This window comes from Polypterus senegalus, chromosome 11 (assembly GCF_016835505.1).
Source record: "Polypterus senegalus isolate Bchr_013 chromosome 11, ASM1683550v1, whole genome shotgun sequence".
Lineage (NCBI taxonomy): Eukaryota > Metazoa > Chordata > Cladistia > Polypteriformes > Polypteridae > Polypterus > Polypterus senegalus.
Window position 1 is genome coordinate 10242624 of NC_053164.1, and position 24203 is coordinate 10266826.

At 44.3% G+C, this 24203-nt stretch overlaps 1 protein-coding gene across 1 annotated transcript in view; it reads left to right on the forward strand.

The window, feature by feature from the left end:
- The window catches only part of LOC120538658 (fukutin related protein), a 39896-nt gene extending 18264 nt beyond the window's left edge, over window positions 1–21632 (forward strand). Inside the window, exons 2-4 of the mRNA XM_039768042.1 lie at window positions 8488–8535; window positions 14951–15143; window positions 18881–21632. Of these exons, the coding sequence (XP_039623976.1) occupies window positions 19230–20807 (1578 nt within the window). The 5' untranslated portion in view covers window positions 8488–8535; window positions 14951–15143; window positions 18881–19229 and the 3' untranslated portion in view covers window positions 20808–21632. The remainder of the gene's footprint in view (window positions 1–8487; window positions 8536–14950; window positions 15144–18880) is intronic.
- Window positions 21633–24203: the final 2571 nt, after the last annotated feature.

Sequence of the window (24203 nt, forward strand, 5' to 3'; positions counted from 1 at the left end):
TCTCTTGGGAGTTCCGCCCGGAGATCGGGTCATGGTCCTAGTGCCTACCTCCCACTCTAAATTGCTTGCCCACTGGCAGGGCCCCTCTGAAGTTAAGGAGAGGAAGGGACTGGTCGACTATTTGGTGAGTCAACCCAATCGTCGGCCAAAGGAGCGGTTTATCATGTGAACCTGCTGAAACCGTGGAAGGACAGGGACCCGATCCCTCCTCCGGCCAGCCCCGCTCACTCTTCGCTCACACACACGACCTTAACTTCGGCACGGACTTAAGTCCCAGACAGCGGCAGGAGCTGGAAACAGTTATCCGGACCGTGCGGGAGGTAGTCAGTGAGAACCCCGGAAGGACCTCTCTGATTGAGCACAACATCGTGACAGAGCCGGGGTTGTTGTCCGAGAACGCCCGTATCGTCTTCCCGAGGCAAAAAGGCTGAAGTGGAGCTTGAGATCAAGCGCATGCTGGAGCTAGGTGTGATTGAGGAAAGTTATAGTCCCTGGTCCAGCCCCATTGTGCTCGTCGGTAAGCCTGGCGGAAGTTGGAGGTTCTGCAATGACTTCCGTCGGCAATCAAGTCTCCCAATTTGATGCTTATCCAATGCCCGCGTGGACGACCTCCTCGAGAGGCTTGGACAGGCTCAATACCTGACCACACTTGACATGACGAAAGGGTACTGGCAGGTTCCTTTAACGGACTCCGAAGGTAAAACGCGTTTAGTACCCCTAGCGGACACTGGCAGTATCGTGTCCTTCCATTTGGGTTACGGGGCTCCAGCAACCTTTCAGCGTCTGGTGGACAAAGTGCTTGACCTCATAACTCATACAGTGCTGCCTACCTGGATGGCGTGGTCATCTATTCCAGCACATGGAAGGAACACCTACAGCATGTCCAAGCGGTATTACGGACACTTGGTGAGGCGGGCTCGGATTAATCCCAGAAATGCTTCTTGGATTAAGCGAGGCCAAATATTTAGGCTACCTGGTGGGTCGGGTACCGTAAGGCCACAGTGCTCCAAAATTGATGCCATTCTGAAATGGCCCGTCCATGAACCAAGCGGCAGGTCCAAGCCTTTCGGTTAGCGGGTACTACCGCCGGTTTGTACCCGGTTTTGGAGAGAGCGGCGCCTTGACTGATTTAACAAAGAAGAGGGCCCGAACATTGTGGTATGGACTGAAAAACAGGCTGCATTTGGTGACTTAAAGCAGGCCCTTACGTCCACACCTGTTTTGATGGCACCTAACTTTTCTTTGCCTTTCATCCTCCAGGCGGACGCCGGACACAGGCCTGGGCGCCGTGCTGAGCCAAAGCGTCGATGGTGTGGAGCACCCCATCATGTTCCTGAGCGGAAACTGTTGGACCGGGAGACCAGGTATGCTGCGGTGGAGAGGGAGGCTCTGGCGATTAAATGGCGATTACTCAGCTGAGGTACTACCTGTTGGGCCGGGAATTCACCCTTGTCACGGACCATGCACCCTACAGTGGATGGCCCTCCACAAGGAGTCGAATCCGCGGGTCACCCGGTGGTTTCTTGACCTGCAGCCGTACAAGTTTTCGCTCGTTCATCGTCGTCGGCTCTCCGCCAACGCTGATGCTCTTTCGGGTTCACGACCTCTCGGTTAGGTCGCCCGACCCGTCGGGTCTGGGCTAAGGGGGCCTTGTCACACACGCGCGCATGGGAGGCAGCTAAAGGGCTTGAGTGAAGGCAGTTGGAGGCATGCGGGGTGTGGCAGAGTGCACTGACTCTTTTCTCCTTGCCTGTAGACCATCCCGGGGATTTCACCTGGATCTCCTGACATCACTTCCGGGACTGAGCCAATGGAACTCGGCCACACCAGCTCCAGTCCCTCTGATGTCACCTCCGGCTACTGAGCCAATGGTGGAAGACCACGTGCCAGATCCATACGACCTCACTTCCTGTCTCCCCTTTAAAACCTGCCCCTTTCCTTTGTTTCCTCAGTCTTGTTTTGGACTCGGTTGTATGCACTTCAGTGCTCTGTATTTTTACAAGAAAAACGACTTTGCAGCCAGGATACCACAATATACGGGTGGCTGCCCCAACTCTTTATCTGTCCATGTCTCGTTCTTGTGACACCGCATATGTTTTCATACGTCTCAAACCAAGGGGATGCGAGGGTAAAATGAATCGGGAAGCGCGCGTTCATACTCAGTGCACCCCTCTCGGGAATCGAACCTCAGACGTCGGTGCTAGAGATGAAGCCTCTACTATTGTGCCACGGCGTGTGGTTTACCTATATGAGAGTATGTACATCGGGGTTTATATATACATTATATATATATATATATATATATATATATATATATATATACCAGCGCATCGCAGCGGAGAAGTAGTGTGTTAAAGAAGTTATGGAAAAGAAAAGGGAACATTTTAAAATAATGTAACATGATTATCAATATACAGTAATTGTTTTGTGAGTGTTATGAGTGTTGCTGTCATCAGGATTTGATTATCATTATTTCTTTCAATCAGGTTTGTATTTGTAGGATGTGTTGTGTTCAAGTTACATTCCCTGTTTGTCAATCGTTGTAAAGATAACAGGTTTCATTCATCGATTCATTTCTTACTGCATCAATAAACAGCTCGTCTTCTTCTTTATCTGAGACCTGACACACTGCATGCACGGGTTTTTTTTAACACTGTCTTCCTTTAGCGGGACATTGACTTTTTCCACCGTGTGCTTTGTTTCCACAGTAGCTGCACTTATGAATATGCTTGTATGTATCACGCGCTTCATATTTTTTTGCTGCCTTCTCAATTGTGTAATTCAGTTTTTGTTCAGCACTCTTTGGAACTGTTGCTTTTTGTCTGTGCACTGCGTCATTTCATGTGAGCCGCTCGGTGTACATGCATCGAAGGTTCCCAGCTGTGCTGGTGCCATCTTGTCCGATTTCCACGGCTGTATTTAATGTTAGCTTAGACCCAGCATTTAAAAGTTCCTCTCGCAGTTTCGCCGAGTTTGTGCCAAACACCATCCTGACCATCTCATCTTCCTCTGCATAAGCACAGTCCTTCACCCGTGAATATTTAGCGGCAGTGTTTCTATTGGATTGCCGCTGATGGACGTCCTTATATGGGCAGGCACTAAATTACGTGGGAGGCGTAACTCCGCCTCCCACGGCCATCGAGCAGAAGTCTATTATAGTATATGAACGAAAAAATAGGTTCCAGTTATGACCATTATGCGTAGAATTTCGAAATGAAACCTGCCCAACTTTTGTAAGTAAGCTGTAAGGAATGAGCCTGCCAAATGAGCCTTCTACCTACACGGGAAGTTGGAGAATTAGTGATGAGTCAGTGAGTGAGTGAGGGCTTTGCCTTTTATTAGTATAGATATATACACACATATGTATATGTATGATATATCATTCTCATCCCCTGATTTTCATTCTGCCTTCCACGTGTTCTGGTTATTTAATCCATTATTTACTAATTGTTGGGTCTGAGGCTGAAGTAGTTGCAGCCTTTCATAATTCATTGTTGTTTGCCCGGGGCCTGCTCTGGTTGTTTTTAATTGTCATTACGAGGATACAATGAAGGGAGCAAACTACGTAACAAAAGGGCAAAATAATAAGAAATCAACAAACGAGAGTAAAGCAATTACAGCTATAGAATAAACTGAAATGTTTCTAAATGTCTTTTAAATGTAGAAATTGTACTGCTGTGTTCTGAATGCAGAATAAGAGAAGCAAAACAAGAACAGCTAATTAAATGAAGTCAATAATTATCTGTTGTTATCACTGATTGTCAGTCTGGTTGGAACAAAAACCTGCAACAACAGCTGGGGTCCCCTTGACCCGAGTTTGGGAACCACGGCTTTAAAGGAATACTATGCCCAAAAATATCTGGGTATAGCAATATGATGCTTAATGTCGTTTGTAGTGATGACCAAGAAAAATGTTTAATCTAACCCATCTATCCATTCATTATCCATCCCGCTATATCCTAACTACAGGGTCACGGGGGTCTGCTGGAGCCAATCCCAGCCAACACAGGGCCAAGGCAGGGAACAAACCCCGGGTAGGGCGCCAGCCCACCGCAGTTAATCTAACCTGATATGTGAAATGGCATTTCAGAGGTTCGCAATTCACCAAAATTGATTGAGGTGTGTTTTCCGACTTTATCCCGGTTTAAATGGTTTCTTAAAGTGCGCCGTTCTTTATTAATTGTTGCTCCTGTTCATTGATATAAAAAGAATCCGGCATTGCGAGTGTGTTTGTCACCTGTGAATGAGCTATAGAAATGAGCGTTCTTGTGGGTTCCTTGCAGCAGGTGGTGTAATCACATCCCTTTTCTATGAGAGAATGGAATTTGGACCTTACAATGATCCATAGAGAGTTCAGAGGTCAGGTATTGATTTCTATGCAAGCCCTGATTGTGAAATGTCACCAATTGATTGACATTTTTACTGGTGGGGACGAAGAGGGACTGATTTATATGCAACACCTGCTGCTTACCCCCGGTCCATCTCTTCTGCTGGCAGTCCGGGCAGCAACGTAGCAATTTGAACTTTGCGCCACATGATTTTGAACTGCAGTGCAGGTGTTATTGGGGGACAAAGCTCGTTGACTGTGTCTCATTAGTGTAGTGTGGCGTGGTGCTTTACAGCTTTGGACTTCATACCCTGAGGTTGTGGGTTCAAATCCCACTACTGACACCACTGTTTGACCCTGAGCACGTCACTTCACCTGCCTGTGCTTCAATTGGAAAACCAAAAGAAATGGAACCAATGTTCTTCTTCTTCTATAATACGCTAGCGTGCCTGTCCATTTGTCTGTCCAGGATTTTAAATCACCGTAAACCGTTTGACCTATTGACCAGAAACTTGGTACACATATACCACGTGATGTCTACTGTCCGCTTTCGAGGTGATGATTGACCTCCAAGGTTATTCCACTTTTTATTTTTATTTTATTTTATTGTAGAATCAACTCTCGGGAGTAGCCAGGAGGGCACCATTCTCATCCCTACAACCTTTGCTTTCACTTCCCCTACCTCTTCACATCTTAAATCTTCAAACTGCCTCAAGTGCCAGCTTAGGTGAAAAATTAAGGAAAACTTACTAATTAATTACAACACAAACTCTGACTTAATCAGTTTTAACACGAAAAGATACCGAAGAGAAGAAGGGGGCCGCTAGGGTGGAGAAAAGCACATCAACCTCTGAGCAAACGAATGCTAAACGTACAGGGAAAGAGGATGAAAACCAGGAGTCAAGTGTATTCACTGCACGTTATCGTGTAGTACGCTGTTACTGGTTATATTATAAATGTTTTAAGTCACCTCGGATAAAGAATTCAGCCAAATAAGCACATGTAAATATACTTAGCAGTGCGCTGGCACCCATTGCTTCACAGGGGGCTCTAATCCCCCACGCCACTCGATCATTGATTGTGTGTCATTTTTTCATGGCACTTGATGCTTCGCAGGATATCTCAACCCCCAGATCGTCAATGGAGCTTCTGAGCTTCACAGAGGAAACATTTACTGTACAAGATTATCGACATTTATAACATTAAATTGCTCACTTTATATTAAAATTTTATGCATTGAATTAGTAGGGCGTTGTACCGTGTTAGCCATTATGGATGCAATGAGAAGTTAAGCAAAATGACACCTTTTATTTATTTATTACAACCTGCCTGAAGAAGGGGCTTCAGTTGCCTAGAAACCTTGCTTATTGTCATCCGTGCCCGCAAAAAGTGTCATTACGCTTGACTTCTCGTTGCATGAATTAAATTAAAAGGTCTTTTTTTTTTTTAGTTCAGTTTATTCATTGTATGTTGGACGGTATGTGGTTCAATTTGAGATTCAAAAATGAGAAATTTAACTTTGTCATCTTCAAATGTGATATTACTTTATTAGTGGCAAATTTGGATATTATGACAGCATAAGAGTTCACATTAAAAATGCTGACTGGACAAATATGTGGACAAAGCAACTTTCCACCGGGTTGAAAACTTTTGCACTCCATTGTATATTTTGCATGTTTTGAGCAGAGGACTGGAAGACTTGAAATAAAATATGGATTGTGCAGCACGGGTAACGTGAGAATTTTTCATGGCGGTTTTTATATCATTTTCTGTTGTCCGTCATTGGTCTCATTCCATCAGAAACTTTGTCTGTTCTCCACAAATGAATGAGATTAAACATTTTTGTATGAAATCACTGCACACTAAATGGGGTAAGCAGTACGGTCATATGAAAAAGTTTGGGGACCCCTCTTAATTCTTTGGATTTTTGTTTATCATTGGCTTAGCAATTTCCTTTTAATAAATGACATGCCCTATGGACACAGTAGTATTTCAGCAGTGACATGATGTTTATTGGGTTAACAGAAAATATGCAATATGCATCATAACAAAATTAGACAGGAGCATAAATGCGGGCACCCCAACAGAGATATGACATCAATACTTAGTTGAGCCTCCTTTTGCTCCTTTGAGCCTCTAGACGCTGTCCTCCTATAGCCTGTGATGAGTGTCTGGATTCTGGATGGAGGTATTTCTGACCATTCTTCATACAAAATCTCTCCAGTTCAGTTCAATTTGATGGACAGCCTGCTTCAAATCATCCCATAGATTTTCAATGACATTCAAGTGAGGGGACTGTGACGGCCATTCCAGAACATTGTACTTCTCCCCCTGCATGAATGTCTTTGTAGATTTCGAACTGTGTTTTGGGTCATTGTCTTGTTGGAATATCCAACCCCTGCGTAACTTCAACTTTGTGACTGATGCTTGAACATTATCCTGAAGAATTTGTTGATATTGAGTTGAATTCATCTGACCTTCAACTTTAAGAAGGGTCCCAGTCCATGAACTGGCCACACAGCCCCACAGCATGATGGAACCTCCACCAAATTTGACAGCAGGTAGCAGGTGTTTGTCTTGGAATGCGGTGTTCTTCTTCCGTCATGCAAAGAGCTTTTTGTTCTGACCAAATAACTCCATTTGTGTCTCATCAGTCCAAAGCACTTTGTTCCAAAATGAATCTGACTTGTCTAAATGAGCATTTGATACAATAAGCGACTCTGTTTGTGGTGTGAGTGCAGAAAGGGCTTCTTTCTCATCACCCTGCCATACAGATGTTCTTTGTACAAATTGTGCTGAATTGTAGAACGATGTACAGATACACCATCTGCAGCGAGATGTTCTTGCAGGTCTTTGGAGGTGGTCTGAGGGTTGTCTGTCACCATTCTCACAATCCTGCTCATATGCCGCTCCTGTATTTCTCTTGGCCTGCCAGACCTGCTGTGTTGGTTTAACCGCAACTGTGCCTGTGGCCTTCCTTTTTCTGATTCTATTCCTTACAGTTGAAAACAGTTTAAACCTCTGAGATGGCTTTTTGTAGCCTTCCCCTAAACCAGGAGACTCAACAATCTTTGTTTTCAGATCTTTTGAGAGTTGCTTTGAGGATCCCATGTTGTCTGTCACTTTTCAGAGGAGAGTCAAAGGGAAGGAAGCACAACTTGCAATTGACCACCTTAAATACCTTTTACCACTCATGATTGGACACATCGGTCTATGAAGTTCAAGGCTTCACGAGCTCATCCAACCAATTTGGTGTTGCAAGTAATCAGCATTGAGCAGTGACAGGCATTCAAATCAGCACAATGACAAAGGGGCCCACATTTGTGCCAGTTTTTCACATTTGATTTCATTTCATACAACTAAATACTGCTTCACTAAAAATCTTTGTTTGGAAAACACTGCAGTACTCAGATGTTCCTAGGAAATGAAAGACATACCACTGGTATCTTAATTGTTGAAAGGAGAGTCAATTATTATGCAGGCTGAGACGGCTTCACAACCTTTTTCATATGACTGTATATATAAAAAATATGTAAATTTTGGGTGGCGAGAGTTAAAGGTGCTAAGATTGGCATTGGGTGTAAGGATGGGCAGGATTAGAAATGAGGACATTAGAGGATCAGCTTAGGTGGGACAGTTGGGAGACTGCATTGGTTTGGACATGTGCAGAGGAGAGATACTAGGTATATTGGGAGAAGGGTACTAAGGATAGAGCTTCCAGGAATGAGGAAAAGAGGAAGGCTTAAGAGAAGTTTTATGGATGTGGTGAGAGAGGACATGTAGGTGATGGATGTGACAGAGGAAGATGACGAGGACAGGAATTTATGGAACAAGGTGACCCACTGTGGCGACCCCTAACGAGAGCAGCCCAAAAAAGAAGTGTTCATTTACTACATGGCAGACCAGAACTTAGCCGTCACATATAAACTTTTTACAAATTAATAAAATAGTCATTATCATAATACTTACGGTATATTATCAGTTATAATCATATTGCATATAAAAAAAATATTAACATTAAAACTTAACTAATGATTGAGAACAAAGGTAACAAGTCAGCCCACAATTTAAAGCTGTTGAAGTTTACTAATATGAACATTATTTAAATATAATATCCATTGAATTGAAAGTGTATTTGAGCATATTTCTTTGTATCCTAGGAAACTTAAACCTGTGACCTGTTGGCGACAACTGGAATTGTGAATGTGGTAAGTCAGTTTCATCTGTCAGATGCTTATAGTTTATAAGATCATTGTTGTTGTATGTACAGAGACAAAAGAGACTAAAGATTTTTGGAGCAGCTTGAAGGCTAAACCCATCTTATATATATAAACGTCTACGCGTGGAAGTGTCTGTGTCTGTCTGTCCAGTCCGGAACTGCAAGGCTACCGCATGGCTACCGCATGAAGCTCAAAGTAATCGACTCTTTTGCCAAAGTAAAACTGTTGACAAAAGAGAAACTCGCTTAGCCACTAATACACAAGTAAGTCAAGCACATCAGCAAAACGAAACCTCCGAGGAGAGAGAAACTCACTTAGTCACTAATACACAAGTGATGCGAGCACATCGGCAAAACGAAACCGCCAAGGTGAGAGAAACTCGCTTAGCCGCTAATACACAAGCGAGGCGAGCAAATCGGCAAAACGAAACCTCCGTGGAGAGAGAAACTCACTTAGTCACTAATACACAAGTGAGGCGAGCAAATCAGCAAAACGAAACCGCGAAGGTGAGAGAAACTAAACTTAGCCGCTAATACACAAGCGAGGCGAGCAAATCGGCAAAACGAAACCGCCAAGAAGAGAGAAACTCACTTAGTCACTAATACACAAGTGAGGCGAGCAAATCCACAAAACGAAACAGCAAAGGAGAAAGAAACTCACTTAGCCGCTAATACACAAGCCAGGCAAGCACGTTCGCCAAACGAAACCGCCAAGGAGAGAGAAACTCACTTAGTCACTAATACACAAGCGAGGCGAGCAAATCGGCAAAACGAAACCCGCCGAGGAGAGAGAAACTCACTTAGTCACTAATACACAAGCGAGGCGAGCACATCGGCAAAACGAAACAGCCAAGGAGAAAGAAACTCACTTAGTAGCTATTACACAAGCGAGGCGAGCACATCGGCAAAACAAAACCTCAGAGGAGAGAGAAACTCGCTTAGCCGCTAATACAAAAGAGAGTCGAGCACATCCGCAAAACGAAACCGCCAAGGAGACAGAAACTCGCTTAGCAGCTAATTCACAAGCAAGGTGAGCACATTCGCCAAACGAAACCTCCATGGAGAGAGAAACTCACTTAGTCACTAATACACAAGTGAGGCGAGCAAATCGGCAAAACGAAACCGCCAAGGAGAGAGAAACTCGCTTAGTCACTAATACACAAGCGAGGCGAGCAAATCGGCAAAACGAAACCTCCGAGGAGAGAGAAACTCACTTAGTCACTAATACACAAGAGAGTCAAGCACATCCACAAAACGAAACAGCCAAGGAGAAAGAAACTCACTTAGCCGCTAATACACAAGCGAGACGAGCAAATCGGCAAAACGAAACCGTCAAGAAGAGAGAAACTCGCTTAGCAGCTAATGCACAAGCGAGGCGAGCACATCGGCAAAACAAAACCTCCGAGGAGAGAGAAACTCACTTAGTCACTAATACAAAAGAGAGTCGAGCACATCCGCAAAACGAAACCGCCAAGGAGACAGAAACTCGCAGCGCTAATTCACAAGCAAGGTGAGCACATCCACAAAAAACGAAACAGTAAAGGAGAAAGAAACTCACTTAGCCGCTAATACACAAGCAAGGCGAGCACGTTCGCCAAACGAAACCTCCATGGAGAGAGAAACTCACTTAGTCACTAATACACAAGTGAGGCGAGCAAATCGGCAAAACGAAACCGCCAAGGAGAGAGAAACTCGCTTAGCCGCTAATTCACAAGCGAGGTGAGCACATTGGCAAAACGAAACCTCCGAGGAGAGAGAAACTCACTTAGTCACTAATACACAAGCGAGGCGAGCAAATCGGCAAAACGAAACCTCCGAGGAGAGAGAAACTCACTTAGTCACTAATACACAAGTGAGGCGAGCAAATTGGCAAAACGAAACCGCCGAGGAGAGAGAAACTCACTTAGTCACTAATACACAAGAGAGTCAAGCAAATCGGCAAAACGAAACCGCCAAGAAGAGAGAAACTCGCTTAGTCACTAATACACAAGCGAGGCGAGCAAATTGGCAAAACGAAACAGCCAAGGAGAGAGAAACTCGCTTAGTCACTAATACACAAGTGAGGCGAGCAAATCCACAAAACGAAACAGTAAAGGAGAAAGAAACTCACTTAGCCGCTAATACACAAGCAAGGCGAGCAAATCGGCAAAACGAAACCGCCAAGGAGAGAGAAACTCACTTAGTCACTAATACACAAGCGAGGCGAGCACATCGGTAAAACAAAACTTCCGAGGAGTGAGAAACTCACTTAGTCACTAATACACAAGCGAGACGAGCAAATCGGCAAAACGAAACAGCCAAGGAGAGAGAAACTCGCTTAAAAGCTAATACACAAGCGAGGCGAGCAAATCCACAAAACGAAACAAAAAAAGAAGAAAGAAACTCACTTAGCCGCTAATACACAAGCAAGGCGAGCAAATCGGCAAAACGAAACCGCCAAGGAGAGAGAAACTCACTTAGTCACTAATACACAAGCGAGGCGAGCACATCGGCAAAACAAAACCGCCAAGGAGAGATAGAAACTCACTTAGTCACTAATACACAAGTGAGGCGAGCAAATCGGCAAAACGAAACCGCCGAGGAGAGAGAAACTCACTTAGTCACTAATACACAAGCGAGGCGAGCACATCCACAAAACGAATCCGCCAAGGAGAGAGAGAAACTCACTTAGTCACTAATACACAAGTGAGGCGAGCAAATCGGCAAAACGAAACTTCCGAGGAGTGAGAAACTCACTTAGTCACTAATACACAAGCGAGACGAGAAAATCGGCAAAACGATACTTTCGAGGAGAGAGAAACTCACTTAGTCACTAATACACAAGCGAGGTGAGCAAATCGGCAATACGAAACCGCCAAGGAGAGAGAAACTCGCTTAGCCGCTAATACAGAAGAGAGTCGAGCACATCCACAAAACGAATCCGCCAAGGAGAGAGAGAAACTTACGTAGTCACTAATACACAAGTGAGGCGAGCAAATCGGCAAAACGAAACCTTCGAGGAGAGAGAAACTCACTTAGTCACTAATACACAAGTGAGGCGAGCAAATCGGCAAAACGAAACCGCCAAGGAGAGAAAGAAACTCACTTAGCCGCTAATACACAAGAGAGTCGAGCACATCCACAAAACGAATCCGCCGAGGAGAGAGAGAAACTCACTTAGATACTAATACACAAGTGAGGCGAGCAAATCGGCAAAACGAAACCGCCAAGGAGCGAGAAATTCGCTTAGCCACTGACAGACAGTGGAGGCGAGCAGATCAGCAAAATGAAACTGCTGAGGAGAGAGAACCTCGCTTAGCCGCTAATGCACAACCGATGAGATCGATTGATTGATTGAAGTGCCAGAATCCATGGTTTCTATGAGCCCGGGCTTTTTACAGTATTGACTTACACAGCTAGTCTATTATAGGATTGAAAAAAATGAAAGAAAATGCATGTTAATAATGCAGTCATGTCGTTCGAACTTATTCAATCAGGCAGGCTGCCCAAGATGGTGGTTTTTCCGGTTATGACGGGGTCCAGGTGGTTTGACCCCAGAAGTAATGTCATGAATGGAAAGGTGTCGGTCTTCCTTTCTTCAGATGGAGGAGAAGAGAGATCGTTATTAGACAGTGCCACCTCATGTCTCGGTGGAGTATTACAATCGCTCAATACCATATGGCATTCTCCAACCGCACACACCTGTAACACAGAGTCCAGTGAAATTCTTACTCGCATGTGCTAATCACCGTGCGACATGTCATAATTCTCTAACACCATTTGATTAGTAAGTACAACTACAGTTCCCTCTATAATGTTTTCGACAAAGACATATTTTTCCTTGATTTCCCCCCTCTGCTCCACAGTTTAAAATTGCAAATTAAACAATTCAATTAAAGAGATTTACAGACATTTCGGTCATTTGCCAAAACTCATTCACACACTTTCGTTGCTGCTGCTTTTATCCCATTCAGGAATTAATTCAGAAATAGATTTGCGTGTGCTTTGAAAGCGCAATGATCAACTGTGAGTTGTAATCCTTTAATTTGTAGCGTCATGAAGTTTGTAAAATGAGCTGAGATGAAAATGGGATTATTTGCTTTTTAGCGTAGTGTCCTACATAGTACTAAAATAGGAATGGAAGCTTTGCATTCATTCGTTGATTGTAATGAGCACATTGTGGTCGTGCACAGGAGTGACAGGCTGATATGCTGATAACTTTTTGGGGCTTCAATCTGGCTGTCCCAGTATACTTAAAGGTTTGAGCAAAAACTAAAAGAATCAAAATTGCTGCCACCATAACACTCTGTCTAAGTTAGTTGGTGGGGCTTCTTTAGCTATAGTTAAGCTCTGGAGCTCCTCTGCTCAGGTTGCTTGGACAAGAAGTGATGCCTCCTTCCAAGCGGTCCTGCTTTTATGGCCCAGGGACCGGAAGAGATGGGGTCAGTTCACCTCACTGGGTGATTTCTTTGCACTGTACAGAAAGAAGGCGGCAAGACAGTTACTGTCACTGTCCCCTCTTGGCTTGGGGTGGCAGGAACTCGGAGGGTGACCACAAGAGTTACAATATGGCACCTTATCAAATACTTTCTGTTTCACTTTGATCGTATCCTTTTGTTGCTTCCTCATAGAATTCCAGCATGTTGGTAAAACACGACCTCGCTCGTCTGAACCCTTGCTGACTGTTCAGTAAAAACTCCTGTTCCTGCCATGTGTTGTTCAATCTTATCCTTAATAATTCCTTCCATTAATTTACCTGTGATGCACATTAAGTTTACTGGCCTATAGTTGCTTGGATCTGCTCGGTCACCCTTTTTATATCATGGGATAATATTTGCCATTTTCCAGTCCTTCAGAATTTTCCCTGTGCACAGTGACTTCCTAAAAATATATGTCATGGGTGTATATGTGTGTTCACTAACGTACTTAAGAACATGAAGATAAATATTATGTGGTCCTGGGTATTTGTTTGATTTTAGCCTATTTAATCTATGCAGCTCTTCTCCATCTACAATTTCCAAATTACTCCGCACCTCCTTGGTAGTCTCTTGCACCGCTGGAAGGTTATCCACTTCTTCACATCTGAAAGACGTCAGAACAATGCAAGTTTAGAGTATCTGCTTAATGTAATACAGGTCTTTGAAACTGTAGGAGGAAAGCTCAGTCGGACATTTGTAACGTGTGTGAGAATTCATACGCAGAGCCCTGGATGTATGATGCAGCAGTGCCTTAACGTAAACTGGTTCATTAAATACAAAGAGTGATTTAGTGTTCTCAAGTCTGTAATTTGGGGAAGATCTCTAGTGAATATGATCTTGGCGTATTTAATCTACGCAGCTCTTCTCCCTCTACAATTTCCACATCACTAAGTACCTCCTTGGCAGTTGCTTTTACCGCTCGGAGGTTATCCACTGCCTCACATCTGAAAGACTGCCACAAAACTGCAAGTTTAGAGAATCTGCTTAACATCTTTGACTCTGACACTTGTAACGTGTGTGAGAATTCCTACGCAGAGCCCAGGATGTATGATGCAGCAGTGCCTTTACGTAAACTGGCTCATTAAATACAAAGAGTGATTTAGTGTTCTCAAGTCTGTAATTTGGGGAAGATCTCTTTAGTGAATAAGATCTTGGCGTATTTAATCTACGCAGCTCTTCTCCCTCTACAATTTCCACATCACTAAGTACCTCCTTGGCAGTTGCTTTTACCGCTCGGAGGTTATCCACTTCCTCACTTCTGAAAGACTGCCACAAAACTGCAAGTTTAGAGAATCTGCTTAACATCTTTTCGCTCAGACACTTGAAACGTTTGTGAGAATTCATACGCAGAGCCCTGGATGTATGATCCAGCAGTGTCTTAACGTAAACTGTTTTTTTGAATTCAAAGAGTGATTTAGTGTTCTCAAGTCTACAATTTGGGTAATACATCTTTAGCAAATATGATTTGTAATAATACCATTGAATCTCTGCACATAAACCGTGTGCACACTTGGATAGACTTGTCTTTATTAATAAGGAAAGTTAAGCAGCAGGTTGCCTTATAAAATCTATACCTGGGCAGATTAAAGCATACAGTATACTGATCTCCTGCTGTATGTGGCCATGCTGAGAGGTAAGGTAGTTTAGAGCTTCTGTTCTGTGACTATGTCTGCCATATCCGTGCCAGTGATGCAGAGCTTACCTCCCACATACAGAATGTCAGCCTACACTCTTGTGTTTCAAAAAAATACTTCATTTCTTAGTAGACAGTATGGCTCGTATAATTTGCAATTTGGGATAATCAAAGATTCATGCTTTGTAGCTCTTCATTAGCTAAATGAGCAGAAACAGTGGAAGGCCTCGGATCTTGTACTTTAATGGTGTTAACGTTTAAGAGCACGTTAAAATTACAAATGGTACTCTATGCTGCTATTATCGTCTTTTCAGACAGCACCATCAGAAGGAGCTTTGCCATCCTCACATCACTGCAAAATGTGGCTTGCTTAGCCTCATGGAAACGCTTGGAAGGTGTGCTTCACAGAGAAGGGGGCACAAAGGTGAATGGGCATTTGGAACTGTAATCTGGGACTGCGACAAGGCCAGCTTCAGAAAACCTCTGGTGCGTCACAGGATTTAAAAGGTAAACCGCTTGTATTGTCGTGATATTTTCCTCTTCTTACCCTTTACCTAGGGGTAAGTCTGCTGTTGAACCTTAAGATTAACACACGCATGCATAGCTATACGCATACACACAGACACTAACCACAAAAGCGCTATATAAAAGACGTATACACTTGCATGTTACTCCCTAGCACTTTAACCCACACAAGTACCCTATGAATACCACAGGCAGGGTCCGCTTTCCCTGGTATTCCAAGAGACTTACTTATTATAGGCTGGAACAACGTATGATGTGTTCGATCTTAGATCTCAGACCTAAATATTACATTTGGTCTCCAAGAATATACCGTATATACTCGCGTATAAGTCGGGTCTTGAAACCTGAAAAATTGGTTAGAAAACGCTTGTTCAAAACTATGACAATGTATTTATTTCTTTAACATCTTCTTGCCTTCTCCAATCTCGCATCATTTGGAGAAGACACGTCTACAGCGTTTCCCCAGGTATCACTCAGGCCCAACATTTAGATAGGACATGCCTACACCATTACCCGAGTAACACTCTGCACTAACACAGTTGGCACTTTTACAGCCCGAGTAAACCTTGGGTCTTACATGAGACACGTCTATGCAGTTGCATGAGTGATACTCTGGACTAAGGCTTTTGGCAGTTTTTACAGCCCAAGTGAAGCTCATGCCTAACACTACGGAGGTTAATATATATAAAATGATTTGAATGGGAATATAAACAAGAAGTTGGTTAAGTTTTTAGAGGGTACCAAGCTAGGTGGGCTGACAGATAATCAAGAATCTGTTAAATCTTCACAGAGGGACTTGGCCACCACACAGGCTTGGGCAGATTTGTGGAGAATGAAATTTAATGTCTGTAAATGTAAAGAATGACACATAAGAAGTAAAAATGTGAGGTTTCAATACACAATGGGAGGTCTGAAAATCAAAACTACCCCTTATGAGAAGGATTGAGGAGTCACAGTGGACTCTACACTATCAACTGTCAGCCAGTGTTCAGAAGCCATTAACACTAGAATTACCAGAGCCTACGTTAAAAAAACTTGCACCTCTCCGTCAGCGTCTTTTGTCCTTTAAATGTGTAGATAAGCAGCAAACAGTCTGCTATCACATCCCCACATCCCACGCAGTTTTCTCAGCTCAAGTCTGTTTACCTGCGTGTCAGTTGCTTAGAGTTGTATAGAGTGAGAAGTCAAGCAAAATGACACTTTTTATAAATACTAGATCGTTATTTGGAACACATGCTTTTCATGTGTGCTCCGTGTCTACAACGATCTATGTAAACACATCGTTAAAACAGAAATGTTTTTCATGTTTTAGTCATAATTGACAAAATGTAGACATGAAGTGTATAATGTGTGAAGCCTGAAGTCCAAATATCAAAGAGACACTCACAAAAGGTACAAATATAACAGAACAAATGCACTTTTATTCAAAAATATAACTGCAGAAAAACAACCCACGTTTACCTGCGACATTGACGCACATTCGTTATCACAGCTTTGGTGGCACAACGGTATCAGCCATTGGCAGGTAATCAAAGCGTCATGGGTTCGATCCCGGGCAAGTCCGTTTTGAGAACTGAGCTGCTCGTATTCTTACTATTTTAGAAAAAAAAACTTACATTTGATTCCAGTCTGTAACAGCCGGTGTAATTTATGATACTTGTAAAGGTTAGCTTTGTTTTTTTTTTTCTGTTATTTTCCCTATACCCATCCATTTGTTTTCACATAGACACGCTATAACAGAGGTAACCTCAAATCAAGACGACGGTTCTACATCGGATCAAAAATGCACTTTTGCCATCGCTGTACTTTGTATATGTACATGGGAAGCTCTGCACTCCTGACTTTAAGCTGTATATCTTGTTCTTACATACAAAGGATGGTGCATGTGCCCAAAACATTAACATTTATATGTTACTTATAGTACTAGGTTGTTGTACCGTGTTAGCCATTACGAATGTAGAGAAAAGCCAAGCAAAATGACACCTTTTATTGGCTAACTAAAAAGATTACAATATGCAAGCTTTCGAGGCAACTCAGGCCCCTTCTTCAGGATCTTGCCTGAAGAAGGGGCCTGAGTTGCCTCGAAAGCTTGCATATTGTAATCTTTTTAGTTAGCCAATAAAAGGTGTCATTTTGCTTGGCTTTTCTCTATGTTACTTATATAAAAGCCAGTTCTAATGTTATTTACCTATTTACTGCATAAAGTCACGAGTGCAGAGCTTCCAATGTACATATACGAAGTACAGCAATGGCAAAAGTACATTCTTGATCCGATGTAGAATCGTCGTCATGATTTGAGCTTACCTCTGTTATAGCGTGTCTATGTGCAAACAGCAGTTTCAAATGCAGTGGGGGGGGGTAGGGGGAGTTGGGATCGTGAACGCTGCTGAGAAAATAACTGAATAAAAAAAACAAAGCTAACCTTTACAAGTATCATAAATTACACCGGCTGTCACAGACTGAAATCAAATGTACGTTTTTATTCTAAAATAGTAAGAATACGAGCAGCTCAGTTCTCAAAACGGACTCGCCCGGGATCAAACCTGTGCAGCTTTGATTACCAGTCAATGGCTGATACTGTTGCGCCTCCGAAGTTTTGATAAGAATGCATGTCAATGTCACAGGTAAACGTGGGTTGTTTTTCTGCAGTTATATTTTTGAATAAAAGCGCACTTGTTCTGTTATATTTGTATCTTTTGTGAAAGTGTTTCTTTGATATTTGGACTTCAGGCTTCACACATTATACACTTCATGTCTACATTTTGTCAGTTATTACTAACACGTGAAAAACGTTTCTGTTTTAACGATGTGTTTACATAGATCACCGTTGACACGGAACACACATGAAATGCATATGTTCCGAATAACAATATAGTATTTATAAAAGGTGTCATTTTGCTTGACTTCTCAGTCTATACAACTCTAAGCAACTGACACGCAGGTAAACAGACTTGAGCTGAGAAAACTGTGTGCCGGTGGGGGATGTGATAGCAGGCTGCTTGCTGCTTATCAACACATTTAAAGGACAAAAGACACTGACAGAGAGGTGCAAAGCCATATAAGGTGGGATGGATCTACAAGTTTTTTAGTAGGCTCTGGTAATTCTAGTGTTAAGAAGGCTAACAGAATGTCAGGTTATATAGCGCCTTGATATGTGGAGTACAAGTCACAGGAGGTTCTGCTCAAGCTTTATAACACACTGGTGAGGCCTCATCTGGAGTTCTGGGTGCAATTTTAGTCTCCATTAAGAGATAGCAGCACCAGAGAAGGTCCAGAGAAGATCGACTAGGCTAATTCAAGGTTACAGGGCATGAGTTATGAGGAAAGATTAAAAGAGCTGAGCCTTTACAGTTTAAGTCAAAGAATTAATGTGTTTAAATTTATGAAGGGAATTAGTCCGGTAGATCAAGACTGTGACCTTGACATGAGCTCAGTAAGAACATGTGGACACAGTTGGAAACTTGTTAAGGGTAAATTTCACACAAATGTTAAGAAGTTTTTTCCCCACACAGATAACTACAGGCACTTAAGTGACCAAGTAATGTGGTAGACAGGAGGACTTTATGGACTTTCAAAGCTCGACTTGATAGTTTTTTTTAGAAGAGTTAAGGTGCTGAATGGCCAGTTCTCGTCCCGATTTTTCTAATGATCTAAACACCAGGGTTGAATCAAACCAGCTGTAACTCTTCTCTTTTCTCTTTGTCTCTTTCACATTACAGTTTCTCATCAGCGTCATCTGAGGTACGTGTTGAAAGAAGTACCAGTTTTTTGCTCTATAATGCACCCAACACTGGATCTCAGTTTGGCCAAAGTTATTTTCTGGTGGAATACTCATCTTGCCAGGGTACCAGCGTGCTGCCTTGGCACTAGAATGAGAACTTGATACTTCTAGACCTCAATTTCAGAAAACATGAAGCTCAGATATTTGGCCTAGTGTCAGTCCAGGATGCTTTTGTCAGCAGCCTCCCTCAAACCTGCTGTTAGTAGAACAGGCTGAGGAATGTCACCTGTTGGCCGTTCAATTGATCGGAATCTTGGAATTGGATTTAAGAGCAAACATTTGGAAAAATGAGAATCAGTTTCTGCCAAGGGCTGTTGACATTCGCCATTGCTGTCAACTTGGTGATCCTGTACTATGTTTCCAGGGCACAGCAGCAAATGATGGAGAAACAGCGAGACTCTGGCAAGGGCGTACCCAAGCGGACATCAGAGCTTGCTTCGGGTCCTGGATTCTTCAAGGGCGGCGGCGGCGGTGGCGACAGCAAAAATCCTGGCATCACTGTATTAGTGCGAGAGTTTGAGGACTTTGAGAACTACGTTGCTGAAGTGGCCCAGTCTTTTTTGCAGCAGAGGCCCCAGATCCCAATTCTGGTCGTAGCTGATTCTCTTCCGTATCCCCCGATGACACTGCCAAGTGAAGCTAAACTGGTAGTTTTAAATGTTGGCCCGGATCAGCCACCATATGTGTCCAGACCTGAGTTTTACATTCACACAGACTATGTTCTGATTGTCCCAGACGGCGTAATTCTGGATTATGGTCGACAGTTGGACAGGCTACAGAAGGAGCTGGAAGTGGAAGGAGGTGGAGCGGTTCGGTTAGTCGCGGCCCCAGTTTTGTCTCGTTCTGCAGTCCAGTGCCTTCACCTGCAAGTTAACCTTAGGGAGTGGACGGCGACATACACCCCAGCAGCATCTGGGAGCAGTGGTAGCATCTGTACGGCCTTGCAAGGGGATGCAGTCATCCTAATCCGGACCGAGGATCTTTTTAACCTCTCGAGTCCTCACGCAAGGCCGCTGATGACATCTCTCTTCATGCAGACTTCCCTGAGAGGCTGGAAGGTGAAACTTCTCGAAGGAGCGGTCTTTGGATCGAACCGGAGACCTCTGTTTGGGTCGGCGCACAACCAGTGGAAAGCAGATACCCGCATGAAGGAGACTACCAGTCGTCTGATGAAACGGTTTGGCATCAAACAGGTCATCCAGGCTGACGGCAAACAGCAGTGGTTTGGGTGCAGCAAGGAGACCTCCCGGTGTTTTGGTACAATTCACGACGACACGCCTGAATATCTCTACGTGGATCGCTGGACTCCTCCTTGCTGCTTGCGAGCACTCAGGGAAACTACGAAATATGTCATCAATATTTTAGAAAAGTCTGGGGTGCGCTATTGGCTGGAAGGAGGGACACTTCTAGGCGCTGCTCGCCACCAGGACCTTATACCTTGGGATTATGATGTGGATCTGGGAATCTACTTGGAAGATATACCTAATTGCGACTTCTTAAAGAATTTGGACTCAGGATCCTTGGTGGACGCGAATGGTTATGTGTGGGAGAGGGCCGTCGAAGGCGACTTCTACCGCGTTCAGTACAGTGAAGCCAATCACTTGCATGTGGACCTCTGGCCCTTCTATCCTCGCAATGGCATGATGACTAAGGACACCTGGATGGACCACAAGCAGGATGTTGAGTTCCCCGAGCACTTCCTGCAGCCTTTGGTCCCCATGCAGTTTGCAGGGATCACAGCCTACGCCCCTAATAATTATCGCAGCTTCCTGGAACTCAAATTTGGGGAAGGAGTGATAGAGAACCCCCAGTACCCAAATCCATCCAAAAAGAAGCTTGAAAGGAAACTTTTGGTTTGGGCTTAATCGTCTATTGCCGTTTCTGGAAAAGGAAATTTGAATAACACGGCCAAAGGGAAAGGTGGAGTCAAAAAAGTGGCCATGTCGTGACTACTACTGTAATTACGCTGCTAATGGGTGTGTAAATTGATGTTTGCAGAAAAACATGTGACTCATCATCCCGCCTCGGTATTAACGTCGATAAATTCATATGGCTGCAGGCTCGTTTTGAGTCAAATTCCTTCAGTTGTCTTTTCGTAGCTTTGTGCTTGGGACCGTCACAATACTAAACAAGATGTAATATCTGGGGGGCAATGCCCCATCTGCCATCGCTGTATAAACAATCCCCGTTCTGAGACAATTTCTATATGCCTAACTGAATTCCGTGTTTTACTGAATTGCTCCTCAGTTTAGAACATTGGGTTTCATTTTTAAGACACTTCTCTCTTTTGAACACTGCATTGTGGCACCACGCTCCCAAATACTGTATCTGTGCCATACTGACTTTCAGAAGTTCTGGAGGAAACCTTGTGCTTCTCCATGGCCAAAATGTGTTGTAGGTGGGTAAGGCATGTCACGTTAGTCGTTAAAGAAGCAGTGGATGAATGATAATGTGAGGCAGAGCCGCGTTAAAGAATCTAAAAGTATACACAAACTACTGACGTCTGATTCTCACCAATGAGGATGAAGAGACGCTTGTTAATGTTAACACCCGTGCATCTTCCAAGTGTGTGCGTCGACACGTGTTTTTCACATGCATAGGTCTGTGCGTTTTTCATGTGCTAATTCCATATGCATCTGATTCGTCACTTTGTGCTTAAATAAAGTTCTTTGGTGAGAAAAAAAACAAAAACATTGCAGAGTCTTTTTTATGATACGCTGACATTCTGTTGAGCCACATTGGTTGATTTTTGTCTCGCATACGGACTCCACTGAAATTCTTCATATATGTGCAAATCAACACGGTGCCATGATTAGTGGAACACATGGGCATCAGGGGAGCTCCTCACAGGTTGTGATAACCCGCCGGGACAAGGGGGGGGGGGCACTATTTTCCTCCTTTCCCTAGCCCCGCCTCTTCCAGCATGCGCTATAAAGAAGCTCGGGTATACCCTGGTCATTCTGGCTGAGGTGTTACCCCTCGAATGGCTGCACTCTGGTCCTGATCTGGTTTGTCATGTGGTGGATATGCTGTATCAGTGCCGGCTCCTAACCACCACTGCACACCCAACCTACATGGAAAGGGATCTCTCTTTGAACTTCCTTTCCTGAGATTTCTTCCATCCATCCATTATCCAACCCACTATAGCCAAGCTACAGGGTCACGGGGGGTCTGCTGGAGCCAATCCCAGCCAACATAGGGCGCAAGGCAGGAAACAAACCCTGGGCAGGCTGCCAGCCCACCACAGGGCACACACACACACAAAGCACACACTAGAAACAATTTAGAATCGCCAATGCACCTAACTGGCATGTCTTTGGACTGTGGGAGGAAACCCACACAGACACAGGGAGAACATTCAAACTCCACGCAGGGAGGACCCGGGTCTCCTAACTGCAAGGCAGCAGTGCCACCCAAAACTCAATATTTATATATATATATATATATATATTGTCACACTACGATGTGCATGGGGGGCAGCTGAAGGGCTTAGAAAATACTGATTATACATCTGCCCAGGGGAGCAGGTACGCTGACGCTCTTTCTGAGTTCTCTGCAGGTCTTACCGGAAATCCCACCAGGAGCCGCCATTTCCAGGAAGGACACATCACTTCCGGTTCCGGCCCCAAGGATGATGTCACTTCCAGCTCCGGCCCAGAGGACGACATCACTTCCGCCCTCTGTACTATAAAGCCCACTGCCTTTGCTCTGGCAGGCAGTTCTGTTTTGGACTCTGTTGTGTAAACTTGACTATGATGTCTCAAGTACGTTTGCAGCCAGGAAACCGAATTAAACGGGTGGCTGCCCCAAACCTTTTCACGCCTCAAGTCTATATATATATATATAAAATATATTGTCGCAGTAGGGGGCAGGAGCACTCCCTTGAACCCTCAGGTACCACGCCAAACACCTGGTAAAAGTGCTACAATTATTCTTTTTATTATAATAATGCGCACTAAGCACCCTCCACTCCACACTATTCATAAATCAATACACAATAATACCAACAATCAATAATCACAATCCTCCACTCCCAGACACCGTTGCCCTCCTACCACCCAGCTTAGCTCGCCGTCTGGGAGCTCCCAGAATCCTTTTATAGTTCCTGACCCGGAAGTGTTTCTCATCCTTCAGTCCATAATTCCCTATCACTTCCGGGTCAGATAAAAGTCCTTTTTTTTACCCCGGAAGTACTTCCAAGTCACATGAGCAGAAGGGATAATGTGGGCATAGGGCAAAAAGAAGTCTTCGGCCCTCCCTGCAGCTCCCTCTTGCAGCCCATGTGGTATCCCGCAGGGCTGAGGATAAAAACTACAATGTCCATGACTCCCTGCTGGTCTTTGGGGCACCTCCATACTGCAGGGAGGGCTCCATCTTGGGGGACATGGCCGGGATAAACCGCCGGGCACAGTCCACAATACTTCCAAAAATTATAATTTTGAGCGTCCTGCCCCGCGAGGGATGTCTTCCTCCAGGAGGATCCGAAGGTCGGGCCTTGGCCTCCCTGGAGAACCTTGGGGGAACGTTATAACGGGCATCCCTCTGATCCCCTGTCCTCCAAGGACAGCATCGCCACACATGACCCCTCCGACGACAGTTACAGTAGATCCGCTGTCCTCCTGGTTGCCCTCCTCCATGACACTGGAAGCACCTCAGTACTCCTGGCTCACTCCATCTGTCCGCTGGGACGGGATTATCGGCCGCTCTTACATTTTCCAACCCCTTATCCAACTTGTCAGGAGACCTCCATTTTATTTTAGGGATCTCCTTTTTATTCTTGGGCTTATCTGCAGTTTGAGTCTCTCTATAGGAAAGAGAGACCCCTTTCACTGCTTTCTCGACCTTTAATTTATTTATTGCCGGAGGTGGCGTCTTTAGCACCGCATCGTCGCGAGAGACAGCACTTTTTGATCCGATCGGCGCTTCCTCCCCTCCTTCGGTCATCACGCAACAATCCCTTGTTGGGTTTGCAGTGACTTGGCACCCGCTACTTATTAGCCGCGGGGCCAGTTCGCACTGCGTCCCTTTATACTGTACGGTACCGGTCCCACTCACCTGTACCACCGTATCAATCATGAGGGGAGCCTCCCGACCAAAACACTTTAGATAATCTTTTATCCTTTTCAGCGGCGCTTTGGCCGTCGCTCCCAACTCTTCCATCTGTTTCTTGACATCCGCCAATGTCTGTAAGAAAGCATATACGGGCTCGAGCAATTTCTCGAGATCCTGCAGTCCCACAATGTCATATATTTCTGCCAAAG